Source organism: Calonectris borealis, chromosome 5 (assembly GCF_964195595.1).
Source record: "Calonectris borealis chromosome 5, bCalBor7.hap1.2, whole genome shotgun sequence".
Classification (NCBI taxonomy): domain Eukaryota; kingdom Metazoa; phylum Chordata; class Aves; order Procellariiformes; family Procellariidae; genus Calonectris; species Calonectris borealis.
This window is the reverse complement of record NC_134316.1, coordinates 25,245,338-25,262,777: the sequence shown is the minus strand read 5'-3', so window position 1 is coordinate 25,262,777 and position 17,440 is coordinate 25,245,338. Positions and strand designations below refer to the sequence as shown.

General features: G+C 44.4%; 1 protein-coding gene and 1 long non-coding RNA gene across 10 annotated transcripts in view; one reads left to right on the top strand and one right to left on the bottom strand.

Moving 5' to 3' along the window:
• The window catches only part of SPTLC2 (serine palmitoyltransferase long chain base subunit 2), an 81,345-nt gene extending 71,003 nt beyond the window's left edge, over nucleotides 1–10,342 (bottom strand). For 6 of the 9 annotated variants that reach the window (XR_012673849.1, XR_012673850.1, XR_012673851.1 and 3 more), the window contains exon 1: nucleotides 10,151–10,341. Coding sequence is in view for 4 of the 9 variants with exons in the window: in XM_075151420.1 (XP_075007521.1) it covers nucleotides 10,151–10,276 (126 nt within the window). In the remaining 5 variants the exon portion in view is untranslated. Of the gene's footprint in view, nucleotides 1–10,150 lie in introns of all 9 variants that reach the window. The other 3 variants (XM_075151421.1, XM_075151423.1, XM_075151424.1) reach the window with 1 other exon arrangement.
• Nucleotides 10,343–13,227: 2,885 nt separating this feature from the next.
• The window catches only part of LOC142082825 (uncharacterized), a 25,042-nt gene continuing 20,829 nt past the window's right edge, over nucleotides 13,228–17,440 (top strand). The window contains exon 1 of the long non-coding RNA XR_012673848.1: nucleotides 13,228–16,430. This is a non-coding gene — a long non-coding RNA (uncharacterized LOC142082825). The remainder of the gene's footprint in view (nucleotides 16,431–17,440) is intronic.

The window sequence follows — 17,440 nt, the reverse complement described above, 5'->3', positions numbered from 1 at the left end:
AAGGTTATTTATTAGACCCTAATAGTCTTTACAGCACCACTCCACAAACTCATCCAAGAGATCTCAGCAAACAAGACCCAGCAGCTGTTGGGGAGAGAGAAGGGGCAGCAGCACCATGACAATCAACAGGCTCGGTGAGCCAACGCTGCAGAGGAAAAACCATGAAAGCTTTCTCTTCTCTATTACTTTCGAGATTGCTTAACTGTATCACTATGACTCCAATTCATGAAACCATAGAATTTTATTGCATCCAGATCTGAGAAAGATCATGCACCAAAGCTCCGATTACTACAATTTCACAGCTTGATGAATTAAAGTTGAATTTTGTGTCCTCACGCTGACAGACCAGGCTGTGAATAGCAGCTCTTCAGGAGCAGACACATGACATACCTGCTACCTGTGGCTGTCTACTAGTAGCTCATTTCTGGATAAGCAGACAGAAAACTGGTAGTGACTACTTTGCAAATTACCTAGCATCTAATAAACAGAGATCACATCAAAGATTTTAATGTCTTTCCCAAGTAACTGGAAGTTCATCTGGAAGAGATGAGAGGCTACATCCTAAGGGTATGGATCTGAGGTTACGTAATACCAAAAAATAGCTACTGGGGAAAAAAAAAAACCAACAAATCCAAACCTATACACAATTTTAATCAGAATAAAAGCATACCAATTTTTTCCAGGTCTTTACAGGTGCCTCTGCTTGTGACAAATGCTAAAACTAAACAAGTTATTCCACATGGTCAAAAACAACATCTCACTGAGAAAGGCCCTTTTGGGAATACCTGTATTGATTCAACACATACTCCAATCAATTCTACCTCCCACTGTTCTCCTACCAATGTGCTTATACATCCTTATACTCTTATGTCAGCTACCACATAAGCTGAGAAGCTTCTATGCTATCCTATCTAAATTAAACATTAAAGAAATACTCTGAATGCAATTGCATGGACTTTTCATGAAGCATACGATGACTATAAATACACTCTAGAATTGCCTATAGAAGAGACAATTGTAGCCACATTTTAGATACAAGCCTATTCATTCTTCCAAGAATGCCTTATGAATCTGCACATTTGCCTTCAAATGAAGGCTTACATGCTGTGAGCTCCAAGCCTGCTGCCAAAAAGCAGCAAGTTCAGTTCCAGAGACCGAGAAAGAAGGTGGCTACAGCTTAGTGATTCATTTCCTTTTCTGGAGAAAAAAAAGCATGCAAGATTAAGACTTTTATGGTTTCAAGAAGTCTTATGATAACTGAGCCATGATCTTTGAACTAGAAGATACTGCATATCTAAGTGGAGACTACAAAGGAAAGTCAGGGTTCACCTAAGTGTCTGGTTCAAAAAACCACATATATGCTCACCTACATCTCTCTTTCGTGTACTGCCCAGACCACATGTACACAGAAGAGCACCATCCCATTAAGAAACTCAACTGCAGGAGAAAAATCAGATGATCTGCACCACCCAGCTGTTTACAGAAGGCAGCAAAGAGATGGTATTCTGAATCAGCCACAGGTAATGCCTGTATTGGGCCAAGCTCTTGGGGAAACAAATCACATAAAACGGTATTGTAACAGTTACTGAGCAGCAGCAGCATACAGCTACAGCTAGAAAGGACTGCCTTGGTCTAAGCAGAACACATCAGGGAGTCTGATGATAATCATCTCCCCAACCTGGTAACAAACAGTTCCAATTCACAAGATGTTACATTACAAAACTGACTTCAGATTTAGTTCATGCTGCAGATTAGAAGCATTATAAGTAGCATGTCTAGTACAGGCAGAGGATGGCATTGTGGATGTACGCACGTGCAGCACAAGCATACCCAACCTGATGTTCTTACCCAACTCCTGCGCAAAGTTATGCTTTAAAGACCAGTCTCCTGATAACATCAGATCTTGCAGTGCCTTAAGGTCAGGTACCATCAGAATGAGACTCCAGCTCCACAGATAGAAAAGGTATTTCTGACTATCCCAAGTTATTCTAATTCTTTAACTACATATATGGAAAACATCTCACATAATACCCCTTTTGCAGTTACCTTAGCATGATTACAGGTCATCCGGCATTAGGGACAGAATAGTGTAATCTACACAAAAATAGTTCTACTTTAAGCCACCCTACTGAGCATAAATTCACACTAGAATGTATCCAATTGCATGCTTTATTGATTACAACCTCCACTATCTGACTAGATGTGAAGATAACTCCTTTATCAGAGCATTAAAAAAATTGCAATTCATAAACAGCAGTTAGCAGGAAGCTTGCTTTTACTGGTGCCCTTCACCATTTTCCATTTCCTAAATTTGGACAGTAGGATCTTCAGAGAAGGACCACCATACCTCACCCTGTCATGGATAAAGAAGGAAAAACAAAACCAGCAAACAGATACAGATTTTAGTGTTAATTAGGCTTTCACTGCCAGCACCCAAAACAGGTCATATATGAGATTGGCATTATTCTGAACCTGATTTCCTTTTCATTAAAAACTTATTTCTCAAAACCAATAGGAAAAAGGGTTTTCAGTATATTTGCTATACCTGTGTCAACAGACAACTTGGATAAGAACTCATCCTAAACAAAGTCAGCATGGCAGAAATCGGTAGATGCAAAGGAGCACACAAGAAGCCAAAAACTCTCAGACTGAAGGGTACCAGGTTTAACTTTCAAAAGCATTAGAGAAGGAGAATTTTTGTGAGAAGACAAAAGCCATGCTTAAGCACAGGAACATTTGCAGATACTACCATAGACAACACACAGGATTTATCACAGGAATCTGAGTACATACCTTGCATGGCAGGCATATACTTCAGGGAGAGAAGATGCTACAAGTGCAACACGCACAGCACACAGTAAGAGAGAAGTACACAATAACTGGTTATGCTGCTACCCCAGGAAAACCCTAACACTCTGTATTAAAGAGGCTGTTTCATCTCATGCTGCCAGGAAGAACTAAGTCAGATGAACCTGGCAGACCTTTATGTAAACACCCTAAAAGGATTATTTATGCTGGAACACAACTTCACTAAATTCTTATTAAAATTTAGTAGCTTCTTGTTGCCGCATACCACACATACTGCAGAAATTTTACTAGCAGCTTTTTTTTAGAAACATAATGTGGAAGACCACTTCCATGAGTTGCTTGCTCTTTTGTCAAAGATTCCTGCCAAATATAAGGAATAAAATGGAAAGATATGGGATGCACCTCTGCTCTAGGATATGCCTCCACTCTCAAAAGCGGTCACGTTTATTATAAAGGATCAAGGGAATCAGCACTAGAGAAACTACAGCAGTGAGAACTCCACATGGGCAGCTGCTCTAAGTTGTTAGGGTATTCTGTAGTAATTTTACTGTCACCTCCAGCCCTTTTCCTTGCACTGCTTTGTTCTTAGACTTCAGATCTCAGACTGTTGCATGGGTAAAAAGACCAAGTATTTACTACCAAAATTAGAATGAACTGATTTGAATCACATTTTAAGCTTTCAAAAAAAAAAAATCACAGGAGGGGAACTTGTTTTACAAAACAGACTCTAACACTGGAATGTATTCCTAATTAAATATTTGTTCTTGTTGGCAGGTATTATCAAATATTTTGATTTGCCACTAGTTACTCCCAACATATTTGACATTCCTTTGTTAAGACACACTTGCCACATCTACACAAACAGTATAAATCTTCGTAATGTTTAAGTGTTGTTTGGCTTTTTTTTTTCCCTTTTAGCAAGTGAATGATGCAATTAAATTTGGGGGTTTTTCCTTGCTACATATGGCTGACAGTTTGAATCCTACTTTTTTTTCCTGACAGTTTACCTTAAATTACCTTAAACCTAATATGTTACTTTATCTAGTATGTTCAATAGATTTTAGGTGTATAGCATTTTGACAGAGAATTCCTTAACTGCACGCCTAATTACTAAATGTGTTTTACAATAAAGATTTCCAAAGACAGCGCAAGTCTGTAGCGGTTCACTAACAAGTCAATCTCTAGGCCCTCAGATACCTCTGAAAGAGTTCCTAACGTACTTTAGAATTCGCTCTCACTTATGTTTACAGACATTAAACCCCATTACTTCCTAAACTTTTCAACTCCCGCTTTCTCAACGATAAGTATTCTTCAAGACTACACTTCTCAATTAAAAATGGTTCTTTTTCTAGGAGTGATTTTTTAATGAAGGCAAAAAAAAATTGGAAACCTTGCTGAAGCTGGGCCAATGTTTTATGTTCCTACTAGAGAAACTGAAGTCAATAGGTAATTAAGATAAAGCTTTTTTCCCAACGAATTGAAAGCATGACATTTAGGAAAGCAATGTTTCTGCTGTACGATTAAGACAGGAAAATACCACATGACATATCACTCAACTAGTTACAATAACAAAAAATGAACTTGCATACATTTATAACAATTTTTATAGCATTTAAGGCTTATCACCAGCTAAATTTGAAATGGCAGTCCCAATGTAATTAAAAGATTTTAACACTTTATCCAAACTGACTTCTCAGTAGCACATATTCAAATCCAAAAGAAGCCAGTCACATCAACAGCTACCATGGGTGCTTGTTTTCATACCAGTACAGATATACAAACTCTCAACAAGTGCAACACTGGCACTACATCTATGATGGCCTCAAATATTCATTTAGCCAGACAAAATGTTGTGTAGCTATTCCTTCCACAAAGGCTTATAGCCTTTTATAAGTGAATTTTGTATTAGAAAAGTATCCTCATGCACAGGCACGCTTTTTCAGAAATAGAGTTTTGTTGATTAAAACATCTGAAGGAGATCACAGTCTTTTCTAGGTCAGCCAATTTTCTACTCACTTCAGTTTTACATTACTGACACAATAAATGAAGTCAATCAAAAAGGCAAGCAAGAGGCAGAAAGTAATTTCTTTCCTCAGGTCTGATGCAAGCCTCAGAGTACATGCTACAAGCCCTAAGGTACACATTTTTACAGGGGTTCAAGGATTAAACGCTCATGTCTAAACCTGGGCAAACTCTCCTGCAATCCATGAGTTTCTCTCTGTAACCATGGAATACCCAAGGTTGGAAGGGACCTCCAGTGGTCATCGTGTCCAACACCCAGCTCAAAGCAGGTCTGATTACAGCAGGTTGCCGAGGGCTACGTCCAATCTAGTCTTGAACACTTCCGAGGATGGAGGTTCCACAACCTCTCTGGGCAACTTCTTCCAGTATTTTACTACCCTCATGGAAAAATTACTTTCTTTATCAAAATTTCCCATTCTTCCAAATTACATCCATTGCCTCTCATCCTATTGTCACGCACTTCCAAGAGTCTGGCTCCATCTTCTCAATATCCTCCAGCCAGCTAGTTGAGCCTTCTCCTCCTAAGGTTGAGCAAATGCAGCTCTCAGCCTCTCCTCATACCTCATGTGCTCCAGCCTCTTCTGCTTCCTGGGGGCCCTCCACTGGATGAACAGACTCACGTGCCTATGTCAGCATCTTTCTGGGGAGCTCAAAACTGGACACAGTACTCAAGATGCAGTCTCACAAATGCTGAGTAAGGGGGAATGATCACTTCTTCGTGAATAAGTTAATACGATTTATTTCTTTACGATGAATTTTTTTTCTTTTTATCAGAAATATTTGCATTTTAGATTTGCACGCAGATGTGAAAAAAACCCCACAATTCTGTACTCAAATTCCTTTTTATACCAGTGGATAGGGCAGCTATTTAGCATCTTTATCTTATCCTAACCTTCATCTGAAACAAGGGCTCATTCACATCGCTGCTACCACTAACTCACTGTAACAAGAAAAACTTCCAGTATTTGTTGCACTCATCTTCGTAAGTGCTCTTCCAAAGAAGTTACACTAACCTGAATCCCAGCAAAAGCATCTCTAAAATCAAGATGAAGCCATCATTCCCCTGCATCCTGAAGCGTCTCACAAGATGAGCCTACAAGCAGTATGATTACTCTCTCTGAAAAAACCAAACACAAATCACAGGACCACCCAAGCTGTTTTTAGCATGTACACACCAAAGCTTTCAGAAAAAAAAAAAATCTACGCTGCCCATTTTAATAGCTATAAGAATTCACGACTTGTGACAGTTTTAAAGGAATGCAAATCCCACAGTCCTCCCACTCCCTTCAACCAAACTATTCCTTTTGTCTTCCTGAGGAAGTAGTATGAGACCTTGTTTACAAAAGCATGTATGCAATAAGCTATCTGGAGATTGCTATAGTATGGTATTTGAAGACCTTCTAGAAACATCAGGGAAATTACAATTTGTTTATATCATTCCAGCTCCTAACTGACTGACTTGGAGATACCATGCGCAACAGAAATTGATATCTAAAACCTATATTCCAATTATTTTTTTAGTTTGAGATTATTTCTTCTTCAACTTCTAGAAGCATAACAGAACCATTCTAAGGTAAGAAGCTCAATTAAGGAGTCCAAAAAACCACATTACTAAATATCTGTTCACAATAATAGGTAGATTCCAATAAGTTATTATGGAAAATAAGGGCACCTTGGCCCATTAAATATGTCCCAATCTCCCTATTTTAAGCAAGAAAATTTTTTTCAGATGCAGCATTAGAAAACCATTAGCCCTTTGCTTCAGAGCAAAACACTCCAATGGTGAAATACATTCCAGTTTAAAATTGCACTGCAGAAAGAAAAAGCAATTTTCCCTGCACTCTTTATTATTCCCACAAGTGTCTTGATAGATCCTAAATACCATTTTTCTACTGAACTCACTTAACACTCTCTCTAACAGACCAGAAGGACATAAAAAGTAGAATCATGCACAACTTGAAGAGGCAACTTCAATGTTCTTTTATTTAGATTTGCTTTCTTTCTCTTGGCTGTGTTCATTTCCTCACGTCATGAAAATACCCTTTGAGGTGTCAGGCTTTCATCTTACATAGTGCAGTATTACACTGAAGCATTAAATCAGTTTTGAACCCATCCACAGATTACTATTCTTCCTAACCATGCACTCCTTTAACTGTACATAGTCAGAAATAAGTTACTTACTTTTTTCCAACATCCCACAATTTTTAATTGCTAGATGGTTCTTCAGCCTCTTTTAATTAAGATGCTTATAGTGAGATTTTTGCATTCACTGAATTTTAATCTCTAAACAGATTAACTGTTAGCAGAATCAAAGTAATTTGAACACAGGACTTCCCAAGAAACCAAAACAAAGAGCTGTTATTTATCTTAGTATTTCAACAGAATGTTTTTTTAATATGCTGAAACCTTAACTTCAAATGATTACTTTCCTAGCCATTGATGATATTTCATTAATCTCCAATGTAGCCAAAGTCAGTTACTGCACAGTCTTAGTAGACTACAAGTTCCCCTCTCCTCTTACCAAGGGGAAGGATTAGCAGTTCAGATCCCAGCAGGAAACAAAGTAATACAACCTATTTAAAAGTTAAGGTGAACAATTTCACCCTTTTTTGCTTATGCTGGAATAACAGTAAAGAGCCCACTCTATGTTAAATACCAGCCTCTCTCTCTGGAAGGATTTGTAAGGAAAGCCTGAAATCTGTGTCATAAGGATAATACCCTTGAATCTAAACTTCTTTTTTTAGGGTAAAAAAAACCAAAAACAAAAACAAAAAAACCCAAAAAACCAAACAAACCAACCCCAAAACTTACTCAGGTAACCACAGCAGAGATGTCCTAGTCAGGGGCAGATTCCTTTTTTTTACACCGTTAAAAATGGGTAAAGCTTTCCTGGCTATGAAGTCCTACAGGAGGGCACGGTGATGTACTACCCTGTCTCCAAGCTCTCCTCTCACAAGCTCCAGGCTTTTCCAGATAAATCGCCAGTGACTGCAACACTTCTTTACACCAATAGCTTTTCTTGCCCCTCCTCTTCCCATCAATATATTCATTTTATCTAGATCTCTTCTTGGCTCTTACTTCTCTCAAGGAACCCATCATAGGCTTTCTAGCAAAAGCACTTTTCCCCTTATCCTACTTTTCTGGTTTTTTTTCTACTAAATAGGAATTGCACTCTCACGTGTAAGCTGCCTCCTTTTTGGCACTTGATTACTTTGCATTCCAGAGATCACTTGCAGATTCTCAAGTATTGTATGTGGTATGTACATAGTATAGATATATACATACATAGACAAATATATTCAACACAAGGTAAGCATTAACATGTTTCCCTTCTCCTGTGTAAAGGCCCAACAACCAAAATTCAAAAGCCAAAAGGCCAATCAAGTAGCCAACTCTGTGATACATCAGCAACTATATCTTTGGCAGCTCTTAAGCTCCCATCACTGACGCTATTTGAGAAAGCTGTACATGGCTAGTACCCCCAAACAGTCACTTCTTCCAGTCAGGTTCTAACATTTAGACCCTCATTTTGAAAGTTAGCAATCTGGCCCACATAAAATTATGGAGAAAAGAATGCAAGACTCCTAATTATAAATCTCTGCTAGACCAGCAAGCAGCTGCCAGAAAGATATAAAACTTTCTTACAGTCGTCTTATATCCTCTGACAATGCTGCTACACCTTGGCTTTTTGCTAAGATTTCTCATGACCACTTCTCACCCTTTAGAAATAGTTATCTCAAACACCTCAGGCTTCCAAGGCATATTTGAGCATAGTGTCACATGCAAGCTACTAACTGAATAGAATGTCTCATAAACCAGCAAGGTTTTTAAGCCTCCCCAGTTTGACATTGATGGTTTTTCCATTCACATGCTGCATCTCCCATGTTTTCCAGATACATAGCTGAACAAATCCTTGAGGAAAAGGCTTCCTTATCCCACTATTCTGTTCCGAAGCAGAAGAACATAACTGTACTCAGCCCTTCTTCTTTAAAAAGCACAGAGGGGAAAAAAAACACTCACAGAATAACACTCACCACCACCATGTTTGGTCTTAGCGCAAAGATTTACATCTACGATTTTATAGTTGGTAGTGCTTGGTGTTTGCAAGGCAAGACTACCAATGCCATAGCTCCCTGAACCAGTAGAAGCTAGCACTGCTGCCAAACAAAGGTGCTGTACCCTCCTCCTCCATTTGTTCACTCCCAATACTGTGCTATCACCTCCCAAGTGCCAGGGCAAGACTATGAGTGTCCCTCCAGTGAAAGAAATACAGTAAGCATCCTGGGTTAAAGTTAACTCAGAAAAAAAAAAAAAAGTTTAGTTTTATCCTGCATCAGTTCTCAATCTGGTTCACGCAGTGATTGCACAAGCCTACACTGGAAAAACAGAAGGGGCAGCACAGGAGTAACAGGAGGGGTGACAATGGGGGAATGCTTTTCCCAAGCAGCTTTAGGTGTCCAAGGAAACACAACCTATTCCATACTGCTGGGATTGCCTTCATGAGAACCATTAAGTACCTTACACTATAACACAAAAGTTTAGTGTTTTGCAGAGAAACAACCGGAAGTCTGAAAGCACAAAACCACACTCCCATCACAGGGTGTTAATACAGCCAGGTGGGAAGTGCTGCATCAACCTTTAACTCCTCTGTAGAGAGAAGTCTCTACTCAAAGCTACTTGTACCCGTAGCCCTGTGCACCATACCTGTAACAATAGAACAGTAGTGAAGAACTGCTAAAATCTTTTCTCCTAAAGCACAGACTATTATACTATAGTGAGGCTTAAGCTTAAAGCTCTGCTGCTAACAAAAGCCTTGCAGTAGAGATATAGCAAAGCCCTGAGGGCCAGCCGTTTCACATGAAGTTACCAGCCTGGCGAACAAACACCCACCAGGCGCAGCCCTCCGAGGCAGGCCCGTCGCCGAGGCGCTGCTCTCCCTCCCCAGGCGAGGGCCGGGAGGGCGCAAAGCCGACCCCCGCCAGCCAGCCAAGTTTTGCCGAACTCCCCAATAGCCGCACCTCGGTGCCTTCCCGGAGCCCGCCTGCCGCCGCCGCAGGGCGGGGGGCGGCTGCAGGCTCCCCCGGCTCCCCAGCCCACCCGGGGGGGGGCACTGGCGGCTCGCACAGAGGGACGAGGCGGCGGGGCGGCAGCGCCCCGAGGCACCGCTCGGCCGGAAGAGAGCAACCGGGACAGACGCCGGCCGCGCCGCGGGCGGCCCCACAAGCCCTACCCGCCACCGGAGCCCCCGAGACGGGCGACCGCCACCCCCCACCCCGGTGCCGGCCCCACCCGGACGGCGGAGGACGCCCGCCGCGCACACCTGGGTGTCAGGCGCGGGCAGGCCGCGCACGTAGCCGTTGCGGAGCGCGCCGTGGGCCGCGCCGCTGCAGCCGTTGGAGCGGGGCTGGGCACCCAGCGCCGCCGCAGCCCGCTCGGGCCGCTCCATCCCGCCGGCTCCGCTCCGCTGCGCTGCGCCCGCTCCGTCGCCCCCGCCCGGCCGCGCCGCACCGGAAGCGCGACCTGCCGCTTCCCCCAATGGCGGGCGGAGACGTCACGCTCGGGGACGGGCTCCGCAACGACGCATCAGCGCGCGTGCGAGGCTGGCGGCAGAGGCCAGGGAGAGGGGGCGGGGCCCAGGAGACGGGGCCCAATGAGAGCGCCGTATACCAATCAGATGGGAGGGGAGCGAGGTAAAGGAAGGGGTTTGTCCAATCCCAAAGCAGAAAGTTTGGAGGGAGGTGGAGCCAGAAGGTCCAAGTTGTCCAATCACTTGGCAGAGATGGAACCGGGAACGAAGAGAAGGAGATGAGTTAGCCAATCATAGCGCGAAGTGGAGGGAGGGGCATGAGCGAACAGCGGGGTCCGTCCAATGACAGGAGGGAGGAGCCGGGCCGTGGCTGAGGCGGCAGCCAATGAGCGGGTGCCGGGGCGGGCTCGCGGGGCAGGGGGTGAGGCGGAGGTGCGTGAGGCGCCCCAACTGCCGCGCCGGGGGGCGGGTCCGGTCCCGGTGGCAGGATGCGTTGCGCGGCGAAGGGGGCAGCGCCGCGGGGCGCGCTGGCTGGTGCTGCTTCCCTTACCGGCGGCGGCCCTTCCCTCGGGGCACCCCAGTCGCTGGAGGTGGGGGAGGGACAGGGTGGGGTGGGGCAGCCAGGGAGCCCCTCGCCGCCCCTCGCTGCTCCGAATCGACGGAGCTGATGGATGAAGCCGTTCCTTCAAGACCCGGGGGGTTGCCCCAGGACACGCAGGGCTCGGGCTGTGATGGGCTGTGTGAAAGATAAAGTAACCCATCGCAAGTCTGACAGGAGAACCCCTGGGTGAAACTCTCTGCATGGCTTTTTAGGAGGTCAGACTTAATTACTGTAATGCCTTCTCCTGCCCAGGATCGACTTGGGAGAGGTGTATCTTGGCTCAAGTCCACCTGGATAACGAAGGACCTGATAGGAAACCCTGCGGACAAGCTCCAGGCAGAGCTTAAGTCAATAGGATTTAAACTTGGGCTTAAAGGTAGGCGTATGCTTGGCTGCCTTGCTGAGCTAGTATCCCTGACAGCTTAAGTTGCCAGTCTGTTAACTCTGCCTGCGGCTGTGTTTAAAAATCAGCATGTATTTGGCTATGAATTTGAGTATTTTCTGACAGGGTTTGGAAATACATACTTCATTCAAAGACCGGGTAAACTAAACACTGTGTTTATTTCCGTGGTAGGTATTACCAACCTTAGTAAAGTTTGGGTTACCAAACATCACATAGACAACAGCAGAGGAAAGGTGCTCTGCAAACCACAAAGCATCTGTATTTGTGCACTGTCTATTATACAACTTGTATACAACTTGGTGAGGGAGTGAGAAGGGGAAGGCATCCAGAGATTTCTGAGTTGCAGGAGTGTTAATTGGTAGGAAGGAAACAGCCTAACACGTTTAATCACATACTGAAGAGAGAGAAGAGTATGACCTTTGATTTCTCCAGCGTAATAATTGAGAGGGAAGGGCTGTAGTGTTTCTTAGAATGTAACATGAAACAATCAGAACAAATCTCAGTTAACACAATGGAAAATTAACAGGTTTAAGCAGATGAATTTGAGAGAATGGTCTCATCCTTTTCTTTCTGATTTGCTACTATTGATAGTTATTTTTCTGTATTATGGTCACATCTTGGAGCCTCTGTCATGGATCTTATTGCAAATTCAATGTGAACATGGAGTTCCTAACAGAAGTGAATTAGCTTCTGTGAAAGACAGTCATTTTTCTTCCCTCAAGAAGACTTGGGAGAGCTTCACAGCCTGGTTTCAGCCTGTTTGTAGGCAGCAGTATGTGTCCAGCACGCTTCATATCTCTGGGTCACTTCTAGACATGAGAGCTTTTTGTAATGAGGGGTGCAAACACAGACTCAGGGGTAACAAGCGCAGGCTGGGTTTGAGACCTTGTTCCTTTCCTTGCTGTCTGCGGCCGCTCCCATATCCTTACTAAAGCAGGTATGGACTTGCCTAAGAAGCATTCTTTCTTCACCTGGTTTCGATATGCAGTGAGACAGAGCCGTCAGCTAAGATGGGATGGGCTGTGTCCCCTCTCTCATGTTGCGGGATGGGAGCACGGGGGAGACTGGTGTTGCTAGGAAGGACCTAGTGATCAAGCAGCAAACACCCCTGTTGAGCATTTGGGTGCTTGTGCAAGTGGACTTGCTTCAGTGTAGGTGCAGTTAGGAGTGCTGGTGGGGAGGAGGCACAGGGACCCCTCTTGCTGCTGAGCTTTTCCTGGATAAGGAGGGGAGGGCTTTTGCAGAGTCGAAGTGATCTATGAGGAAATGAACAAGTATTATAATGAAAAAAGAAAATGAGTGAGCACATAAGAGAGAAGTGTTCTAGGGGACCACATACTGTAGAACTTTTTCTGTATTATTTTTTTCCCGTTGCCATAGTTGGCTGTTGGTATTTTCCTCCTGTCTCTTCTCCCTTTGAACAGAACAGATTGAATTATACTGCCCAGTTTGTGCCATGGGGTGCAGATGGTCCACCAGCCTACCCTCACAGGGCGTTTGTGGGGCAGCACCCTCCACTCCCTGCCCACCTGCCTACGGAGGAGTTTCATCTGCTAATGCCTTACTTCTAGAGAGGATAAGCTGCTTCACCTGCCAGGCACTGGATCTCACTGCTGTGTTATCTGTTCAGTTAGAGCCCAGACCCCTTCCACGTGTAGGTACCTGCACACTGGTTACTTCATCTGTCCTTAAACCCAACTAGCACAAACCCTTACAATGCAATGGTTTCAGTTTTGGTTTAGGAAACACAGGAAGAAAAAACATTAAGGGACGCACCAGTTCACTCATGCAGGACTGGACAGTCTCGCACACCGGCTGCAGTGCTCCCCTGCACATGGGACCTCATCGTGTTGCCAGGACCCACCCTGCCCTTAGTGTGGGGCCGGCATAACCTGGTGTTTGAGGGGCATCTGGCCCCTTCTGGCACAGCGCAGGAGGCAAGGAAGGCCATGCTCACCCTGGGGCTGCAGTGACAGAAGAGTCCAGGACATCCGTGGAGACAAGTCCTAGCATGGGGGTGCCATCCCAGGGCACAGCTGCTGCCACAGGCAGCACCAAGCACACCCCACAGAGCTCCTGGAGTCACTCCTGCAGGCAGCTCTGAGATGGCTCCGTGTGACACACGAGACACCCATGTACACAGGTGGCTGCAGCTATGCAGTTGCAAAACAGAGGAGCCAAATAAACTCAGAACAGCAAATTCCAGTTCTAAGTTTCCTTTTAGGTCTCAAGGATACTATTCCTGTGAGCTGGCAGAGCAAACAGCCTTACTCAGCCAACTGAATGAAGCAAAGGACTGTATCAAAAAATGTAATGAGTCAAAAGGAAGAGTGGACCATAAGTAACAAGTCAGACAGGGAGGGATTGCTGCACAGCAGGCTCATATCAACACAGAGCTTACATCAAGGACATGAGTCAATGGGTACTGTTTCTAACCATCTGTAGGTTTGGGGATCACAGAGTAGAGTTGTGAAGTTTGGAGACAGCAGAACAGCAAATTCAGGAAGGAACAATTGGGTAACCACCGGGGCAGAGAAGTGTAGCAGAAAACGTCTGCTCCAATGTCCCAAACAGAGAGAACAAGGGTCTTCTGTGCTCATAAGAGATAATCAGAACTCGTCACTGAGATGTGACTGAGGGGAAGAATTTCCTTCGAGAAAGGAGAGAGTTGATAACTGAGAGAAAATTGGGTATGTGAATGATGCCAGCTACGCAGAGTCTCAAGGCGGCTGTAGTCAGAAATAAATCTAAGCCTTTGATTTTTATATTTGCAATGCAGAGACAGAATAAGCAGCGGCTCAGCCATTGCATTCAAGGCAGTTAATAGCAGGCAGGCTGCTCTGAGAGGGAACAGTCTACATTCTTCAGGTGCCTTTCTTCTTCTTCATCTTCAGTCTCCAGGAGCAGGCTGAAGTAAGCACGAAATGAGTGCTGAAGGTATAATTGAAAAGGCTGCGGTTTGGGCAGACCAATGCAGTGCTGTGAGGTGGGTATTGTTTCTGTTTCCTGTTTTTTTTTCACAGTTACAGCAGCCTAGCACTGAAACTGCAGGGACTGTGCTGGGAAATTACTTCGGGGGAGCAGTGAACCTGGGTTTTTAGTTTGGGTCTGAATGGCAGAATGCCTGCCTGAAGCGTAGGAGAATTAGAAGTGTGGAAAGCTCTTTGGGGACCTCATAGCCCTTGAAGAAAGCAGATAGCTATGAGGTTGCCCCAGGAGAATTTGTCAATCCCTTAGCTAAATTTCATGGAAAGCTGGAGAGGCCTTGGCGTAGCTCGTAAGAGGGAGTGACGCTTGGAAAGTTGGCTAGCTTGGTATAGGAATGACCATCATTTGTCCTCAGCATATCTTGGTAAGTAGGTAAACTGTGAATGCCCACAGCAGCTTCCTTCTGGTGGAGGCAAGGGGAGGCAGGTACATCTTTCTAGACAATGGAGTTGGTTGGTTTAAATTTAACTGAGCTGAGAATTGTGTTTCTGCTCCAGGAGAGACCCTCCCTGGGCTTAACATTTTCTGCTGTGAATGCTACAGTTCTAGGCTCACCACAGCTTCTATTTCACTGGCTCAGAGAATAACATTATTCTGGAAATAACTTAACCTCTAAAGCTATACAATGCTAAAAAGACTCTGTTCAGACAATTTTCCCCTCTTTTTTACGATGAAGTCTTGACTGACTCTATCTCTGGGCACTGATTTGGACCAGAATTTGTAAACGTGATGAACTGTTTGCTATTCAGGGTGTTTGCCTGGAGAAACCAGCCAGGCTTGCAGAACGTTTTTGTGGTAAAATGGGAAAGGAGTCAGGACGGGAGGTTTGTTACCGGAGATGCAAAATGCCTGAGAGGATATACCGGGGACTGAAAGATGTGTATTAATATGGGCCTGATGAGCCACAAGAAAACAGAGATGTAAAAGGGGTTAGGATGGTAAGTGTAGGATCAGCGTGTCCAAGCTTTGTTTGGAGCCGCCTTCTCTATGCTTTTCTGCTTTTCCTCATGTCCCCTGTCCCCAAGACTCCTGTGCGAAACAGTACTCAGAAAGTCATGTCCCTGTCTGTCACCGTTCCCCCCCCAGTTCAAATTCCTGGATGTTTGCCTCTTCTTTGGGCAGTGGCTTGTGTAGTTTTTTGGAATGGAGATTACTGTTTCTCTGCAATGGAGCTAGACTGTGTCTTATAGCTAACTTAAGGCCAGCAGTAATATCCACCCACTTTCACTATGTTTAACCCAACCCATGGCAATACCTGCTTTTTTTGGAGCCTGAGTTTTGGATCTTTCTTTATGCCATCTCAGTGGAACTGTGTGGTGATGTGTCTTCTCAAGTCATTGTTACGACTTGGACTGGGCAAACCAAGGGGTCGTAGAGGTTTCGAGATTCCCTCGGGTTAAATTAAGGTGAAACAACACCAAACGATCGATTAAACATTTTATTTATGGTAGAAGCAACCTGAACTTGGAAAGCGTAGTGGTAGGCAACGTGGGTTTTATTGAAACATTTAGAAGAAGAAGAGGAAAGAGAGGAAAAGGAAAGAGAGAAAGAAAAAAAGAGAGATATCACCACCCTTGGATCCTGTGACAACGATGACGGATGGACGTGGAAATCCTCTGGTGATGAGTGCGCGCTGGCTCCTTGGGTTGGTGTCCTTTTATAGTCTTGTCCCCACATCTCGGTTGTGTCGGCCACGTAGTTTCTAGAACTTACTGCGTAGGCACCGTTGTGGAGGGGGTGGTCACGAGGGGTCTTTCAGGTGGTCTTCGGGTGGTCGCGAGCCCCTTCCTCAGATAAATTCTGTATGATCTTTTGCCATATATGGCGAGTTGTCTGGCTTTGGCAGAACACGGAGCTGCGCACCCTCCATGTCCTGTTATCTGATTTCTCATTTGCATCTTATCATTGCCATGCAGAACTCGTTTGCCACAATGTTTGAGACATCAACTTCACATTAACTCTTTCAGTCTCTCACAGTCACTTACTGGCACTGTGGGACCAACAAAGGCTGTAGATCCAGGAACCCTTGTACTTGCCACTGAAAAAAGCTGATATGGGTTAAAACTTTCCTAGCAAAAATGGTAAGTTTGGTCCTACCATGCAATTCATCTTGTATCTGTGTCAGATATGTGGTTTAGTAGAGGAGGAGAGGCAGGTTTGGGAATGAATGGCTGAGATGGGATCAGTTATTTTATCATTCTTGGCTTATGTCAGCTTTTGTAAATGGAAATATGGCCTGGCAGAGTCTGTGGTCAAGATCCAGGAGTATTGGCAGAATGGAGGTGCATTCAGTGCATATTTACTTGGGCAGCAGTGGCTGGAAGCAAGGTAATCTCAGTAGCTTCTGATCTCGTATTTAGTTCCTGTGATATGTTGTTAATCACCCGTACTGCTTCAGCTTTCATGTCCACCCTCCATGAAGCAGTGTAGCAGAACCTTTCTTTAGGTCGCAGGTTCAGTTACTTTCTGACAGTGCTTCGTGCATCTAAACAGGCCTCAGTCCCCTAGGTTCAAGGCTCCCTACTGCATTCATTACTAGACCCTCCATCTCAAACACATTGGGGATTGGACCTTGCATAGTTGACGTGATGGGATCCTATTTCGTCTCCCTGTCTCCTAATAGTGAAGAAAATCTTGTGGCTGTAACCTATGACCATCGTCTCTGCCTTTTCTGCCACCCATGTTGGGTGATATTGAGCCGATGAGGTCATTTTGTTTGTGCCTTGCTTTCTTAGTCCATAAAATAAGAGTAGTGTGAGACGGTTACCCTCCCTCTCCCCTCCCCACCCAGGATGAAGTGAAAGGCTGCATCTGTGCGGTATAAACAAAGCCCTAATTTACATGTAAATGCGTGTGATATCGCTGTAGCAGCAGAGTTGTACCAGTGAAGCCCTCCTTGTGTGCAGGCAGCTTATGTCAGCAGAATAGGGCTCTTTTTTGAGCAGAACTTTTCTAAGCACTATCAGCTATATCAGCAAAAACTTTGAATACCAATATAACTGCCTCATTAGGACCCAGAGCCCCATGATATTTTAGTTCCTAACTTCTTTTTAGGTGCTTAATACTTTTGAGGATCTGGGCCTGCAACTTT